General features: G+C 51.5%; 1 protein-coding gene across 1 annotated transcript in view; it reads left to right on the top strand.

Annotated features, from left to right (window-relative positions):
• The first annotated feature begins 4,341 nt into the window (after positions 1–4,341).
• CAPRIN1 (cell cycle associated protein 1) overlaps positions 4,342–6,000 on the top strand; it is a 36,251-nt gene continuing 34,592 nt past the window's right edge. The window contains exons 1-2 of the mRNA XM_065944782.1: positions 4,342–4,499; positions 5,046–5,255. Coding sequence (XP_065800854.1) covers positions 5,046–5,255 — 210 coding nt within the window. The 5' untranslated portion in view covers positions 4,342–4,499. The remainder of the gene's footprint in view (positions 4,500–5,045; positions 5,256–6,000) is intronic.

The raw sequence follows: 6,000 nt of genomic DNA, 5'->3' as shown, positions 1-6,000 counted from the left end.
AGTACCATGTGGCTCTTCAGCAGAAGAAAAGGCAAAAAGAGAAAGTATTAAAAATTCACATAAACGTAGCTTCAGTTGCCTTTTTGTCAGGTGGGATATACACAAATTTGCTTTGCTGGGATGGTGGCTTTGGGCTGAGCAGAGGTTAAAGATACTGCTTTGTCCTAAATTTGTTGGTCTTTCTGGACCTACTGACCTGAATAAACAACTATAAGAATGTCAGAAAACCAAGGATACGGGACAGGGATAACACTGTTGGAGGTGAGAACACAACAGCTATGTATGTCTACCAAGTATTTCTGGTTCACCTGGCTTCCTTTTAGGCATCTGATAGGATGGCATCAGAAAAACATCTATTTCTGCTTTATTGACTATGCCAAAGCCTTTGACTGTGTGGATCACAATAAACTGTGGAAAATTCTGAAAGAGATGCGAATATCAGACGACCTGACCCACCTCTTGAGAAACCTATTTGCAGGTCAGGAAGCAACAGAACTGGACATGGAACAACAGACTGGTTCCAAATAGGAAAAGGAGTATATATACAAGGCTGTATATTGTCACCCTGCTGATTTAACTTCTATGCAGAGTACATCATGAGAAATGCTGGACTGGAAGAAGCACAAGCTGGAATCAAGATTGCCAGAACTATCAATAACGTCAGATATGCAGATGACACCACCCTTATGGCAGAAAGTGAAGAGGAACTAAAAAGCCTCTTGATGAAAGTGAAAGAGAGTGAAAAGTTGGCTTAAAGCTCAACATTCAGAAAACTAAGATCATGGCATCTTGTCCCATCACTTCATGGGGAATAGATGGGGAAACAGTGGAAACAGTGTCAGACTATTTTTGGGGGGGCTCCAAAATCACTGCAGATGGTGATTGCAGCCATGAAATTAAGACGCTTACTCCTTGGAAGGAAAGTTATGACCAACCTAGATAGCATATTAAAAAGCAGAGACATTCTTTTGCTAACAAGGGACCATTTAGTCAAGGCTATGGTTTTTCCAGTGGTCATATATGGATGTGAGAGTTGGACTGTGAAGAAAGCTGAGCGCCAAAAAATTGATGCTTTTAAACTGTGGTGTTAGAGAAGACTCTTGGAGAGTCCCTTGGCCTGCAAGGAGATCCAACCAGTCCATCCTAAAGGAGATCAGTCCTGGGTGTTCATTGGAAGGACTGATGCTGAGGCTAAAACTCCAGTACTTTGGCCACCTCATGCAAAGAGTTGACTCATGGGAAAAGACCCTGATGCTGGGAGGCATTGGGGGCAGGAGGAGAAGGGGACGACAGAGGATGAGATGGCTGGATGGCATCACCGACTCGATGGACATGAGTTTGAGTGAACTCTGGGAGTTGGTGATGGACAGGGAGGCCTGGTGTGCTGCAATTCATGGGGTCTCCGAGTCGGACACAACTGAGCGACTGAACTGAACTGAGGATAGCATCTCTTGGTTGGATGGGGTCATGTGACTCTTCTTAGCTAATGAGGTATGAGCACGCAGGACATAAGTCTACCTCTCTGGAGTATCTGACTACTTCAGGAACCCTCAAGCTCTTTCTCCTCCTGGCATAGTAATTAGCAACACTTGAGACATGGTTTCTCTATCAGCTTGAATCTGAGTGCTGTGAGCAGAGCCCTCTGCTGAACCATGATGGGTATGTGTCATTTGTTTTAAGGGTTTGGCAAAGTTCTTCTGTAAAGGATGAGACAGTATTTTAGGTTTTGCACGTCATAATGTCTCTATTATTCCTCTACTCTGCTGTTCTGTGGCATGAGAGGCCGTAAAAAAATATGTACAAGAATGGATGTAGCTGTGTCCCCCACCTCCCCAAACTATTTACAAAAGCAGACAGAGGGCCACTTGGTTCAGGGACTATAGTTTGCAGATCCCTATTTTAAGTCACAGCTTTTAGAACTGTTACTGCAGCATAATAACCTAGCCTATCATGATTTCCTGTGGGCTGAGATGAATCCCCAAATGAGAGTCTTTATCATGTGTTATCATCTATCCTCCCTTTCAACAATCCACTTTCTCTTTTCTTGAAACCTAATTTAACTGACCAGTGTCTTCATGTTTCAGTAACTGCTATTTCATAATGTGCCAAAGAAAGGCAGAAAAGGCCTTTCCTTCTTAACACATAATCACAAGACCTCTTCAGCTCAAACCTGAATCACCAAAGGTCTCCAAGTCACTGGTTCTCACACTTGAGCAGGTATCAGAATCACCCAGAGGGCACAGATTGCTGGGTTTTACCTTAAGTTTTTGATTTTATAGGTTTGGGAAGAATTTGTCTAGTAGTTCATGTCTGATCTGAAAGACAACAATCAAGTTCTAATAAAGCAGTAAAAAACTTTTAGATTTCACTGGGCACACAAATTGGCTGAGAAGCTTGATAAAATGCAGATTACCTCAGCAGATTTGGGGTGGGGCCTGATATTTTGATAGTGATAGTGGTCAGGCTGAGGACACTAATTGCTGCCAAGAAGCTAAAAGATTCTAATCTTCCTTTCTAGCCCTTAGCATAGTGTTTAGATTAGAGCCAAGCACAGTTCTGTGCTTAAGTCTTAAATATCCTCAGGTCAACTTTGACTTCACTCACACCTAATGAGTTAGCAAACCCTTTTGGTTCTGCTATCACAATGTATTTATAAAGCATCCAACCACTTATCACCACCTTTACTGTAACACCCTGACCTTGGCCACCGCCCGCCTCTGGGCTGGATTATTTCAACAGCCTCTTAATTGGGCTCCCAGCCTCCACTCTTGCTCCATCCTCCCTCTCACTTCTCACATTTACTGTAAATTCTTTTTATAGCAGCAAGAGGTTTTCTTGAAAACCCAGGTTGATTAGGTTACTCTGGTTTAAGACTATGCACACGGTGACTCCCCATTTCATTCAGCAAAAGCCAAAGTGCTTCAGTGGTCTATCAGGCTTCACCTGCTGGCTCTCTTTTACATCTTCGACCTCATCTCCTGCTCTGATCTTGCCACTCTGGCCTCCTTGCTGTTCCTTGAACCCACCAAGCACATTCCCATCTCAGATCCTGGCACATGGTTTTCCCTTCACCTGGAAAATTCTTCCTCCAAGATGAGTGAGTGACCTTTTTCCTTCACTCTTGGCTCAAATGTCACTAATGCTTTTCCTGACCAGCTTTTTTTTTTCTCTACCTCTTCACTCTGATATATATTTACTTATCTTCTCCTGACTTAGAATGAGGCTCCATGCACACAGAAATTGTTTAAAATCCCTAGTGTTAAAGAGTTCCTAACGCATAGTAAGGTGCCCTATAAACATTTGAATGAATAGACAACAGACTGCAACTAACTGGAATATCCTGAGGATGCAGGCTGCTGCTTCTCCAGGCTCCCTCAGGATACATGTTGCCAACCAGTATTACTCATTTTATTCCCCAGTAAACAGTGGGTTTGGTAGCATCCTTTCCTAAATTCTTTTCTTGGAATTTAAATAATAAACTGAGTCATTTACTGTTGTCATACATTGTGTTGCTGAATTTTCCACTGCTTATATTCCTTTTAATACGTTTTCCTCTAGCATTTCGTCTTTCTTTTGTTCACCGTCCACAACCTTATTCCAAGGCTGGAATAGTTCCCTTGGAGGAAAAAAAATCTCATGTTCATTTAACATTCGCTTAAAAGTTTTAGGTAAATTAAAAAAAAAAAACGAAAAAAATCTGATTCATAATATTCAGGCCTATTGGGTACATGTCATCTTAAGATAGCCTAAGATTATTTGTAACATGAGTCCAGAGTTTTATAACTTGAAACCATCCATCTTGCTCATTTCCAGCGCGTTCTACAGAGAACTCCTAGGTTACCAGGTGATTGTGTTGTAGGGGAAGCGGCAACTTCTCTTTAGACCTTTTGAGGTGTGGGTTTGCCTGCTCTGCATATAAAGGAATTCTAGAAGCTGGGATTGCACCACCCACCCCACGCACCCCTTACTTGCAGAAACCCTTTTCTCCCCCTCAACCCCCCCCGCATGAGGGCTCTTCGTGGGGCAGTTGCCAGCTCCAGATACAGCTGCTTGACACCTATTGTCCCAGTTTGGACGTCCAGCGACTTCGCCTGAAGGACCCTAGCTTCGATTTCGCCCCAAACTCAAGCTACCGCTCCGACAGCCTCCTCGGGGCCCTGTCCACCTGTACCGGGCGGCCACCCCCTCAGGCCAGGGCCTCGGGCAGGGCGGGCGGGAGGCCAGGGGGGCCCTTTCTCGCAGGCGTTCGCGCCGGGCAGCCCGAGCGGCCGCGAAGGTCCCCGCCCGCCGCTTCTCCCGCCCCCTCCGCCCCAGAGGGCTGGCTGCCTAAGTCCCTCCCGCTCCCGGCTCTCCGCCTCACTAGCAGCGGCTCTCGGTGCAGCGGGGACAGGGCGCAGCAGCCTGTGCCCACGGAGCGCACGACACTGCTCGGAACGCACCGCCACCCTTGTCCCCTCAGCCGCCCACTCGGGATCTCCAGCGGCCTCCGCGCGCGCACGGTGAGCGCCACCCCGGGCGCTGAAGGGGAAGCGGGCCGCTGCCCCGAGTGTCCTTTACCTCCGGATCGTCTGGACCTGCGCGAGGGGCTTGCTCCTCAAGTCTCCTCTTCCCCACCCCCACCCCCGGTCATTTCCAGTGCCCTTCTCCACCCTACTCCACCTCTCAGCCCCGACCTCTCGCTTCCCTCCCTTCCTCGCAGAGAGGCGAGGGCCGGCCCTCACCGGTGGGAACCGTTGCTCTGGCCGTTGGCGGCCGGCGCTGCGAGGCCCCGCCCCCGGCGCGAGTCTAGGTGCCCCGGGGCCGGTAGGCCGGGGCGGGGCGGGGGGCGGTGCGAGGCCCGTCCGGGCGCCCTGCTGGCGGGTCGCGCGCGCGCCCGCGGCCCTTTCCTGCCCCGGCGGCGCGCGCCGGCCCGGTCCCCACCCCCACCCACTCGCGCAGGCTCCCGCCCGCTGCGCGTTTTGTCCCGCGTCTCGCCCCGTCCGCCGACTGACTCGCTGCTCTTGTCCTTCCTCCCGCTTTTTCTTCTCTCCCTTCACGGTCTCAAGATGCCTTCGGCCACCAGCCACAGCGGAAGCGGCAGCAAGTCGTCAGGACCGCCACCGCCGTCGGGCTCCTCCGGGAATGAGGCGGGGGCCGGGGCCGCCGCGCCGGCTTCTCAACACCCCACGTCCGGCACCGGGGCTGTCCAGACCGAGGCCATGAAGCAGATTCTCGGGGTGATCGACAAGAAACTTCGGAACCTGGAGAAGAAGAAGGTGCCAGGAGCTGGCGGGGAAGGGAGGGTTTGGTGCTCGGACCCTGACTTGCCGCAGGCTTTACCCTCCCGGTCTCGGATTCTTCCCCTTCGCCCAGGCCCGGCCTCCGCAGTCAAGGGGAGCTTCGAGCCCAGAAAACGGGCTCCGCGGGGAGGTGCTTGTCAGCTGACGCGGACGCGGCGCTGGCCCCCAGGCCTCTTTATTACCGTCCTCCCGCGGGGGGCCTCCGGCCTCGGCAACTGGGTTGTTTGAGGGTGGGGGCCTGTCCCGTCGCCAGGCATTTAACTGTGATGTTCTGCTCTCGGTGGCGGAAGCCCTTTTTCTGTTGACGGGGGTCAGCGGGGGGAAAGGAAGAGGTCCTGGGGCGGGGGGCGTTTAGGGCCCAACCGACTGCCTCGTGGAGTCGGGGCGGCCTACGTCCTGGAGCCTTGGGGCTTGTCCGCTTGGTTACCGTGTACTTGAGGCCTGCGCAGCGGCCCCTCTGCTCCCTCGGGAGGGAAGTGTTTGGGGTTCTTAAATGAGAGTCGCCTCTCCCTCAGGCTCCTCTCAGGCAGGCCTTGGATTTGCTACCCCCGCCCCTCTCTGATGGGCGCCCCTTCCTCCTTTGTTTCAATTGTCCGGGTGTCCCCCCGAGCCTCACGCTTCGCGCGACCCGGAGATGATTTTCTGCAGCCGCTCTTTGCCCCTTGGGGACGCACTGGAGAGGGCTGGGAGGGAGACTGCACGGGTCGACACTCGCGGGGAG

This window comes from Muntiacus reevesi, chromosome 9, assembly GCF_963930625.1.
Source record: "Muntiacus reevesi chromosome 9, mMunRee1.1, whole genome shotgun sequence".
Taxonomy (NCBI): Eukaryota; Metazoa; Chordata; class Mammalia; order Artiodactyla; family Cervidae; genus Muntiacus; species Muntiacus reevesi.
This window is presented reverse-complemented; position numbering and strand designations above follow the sequence as displayed.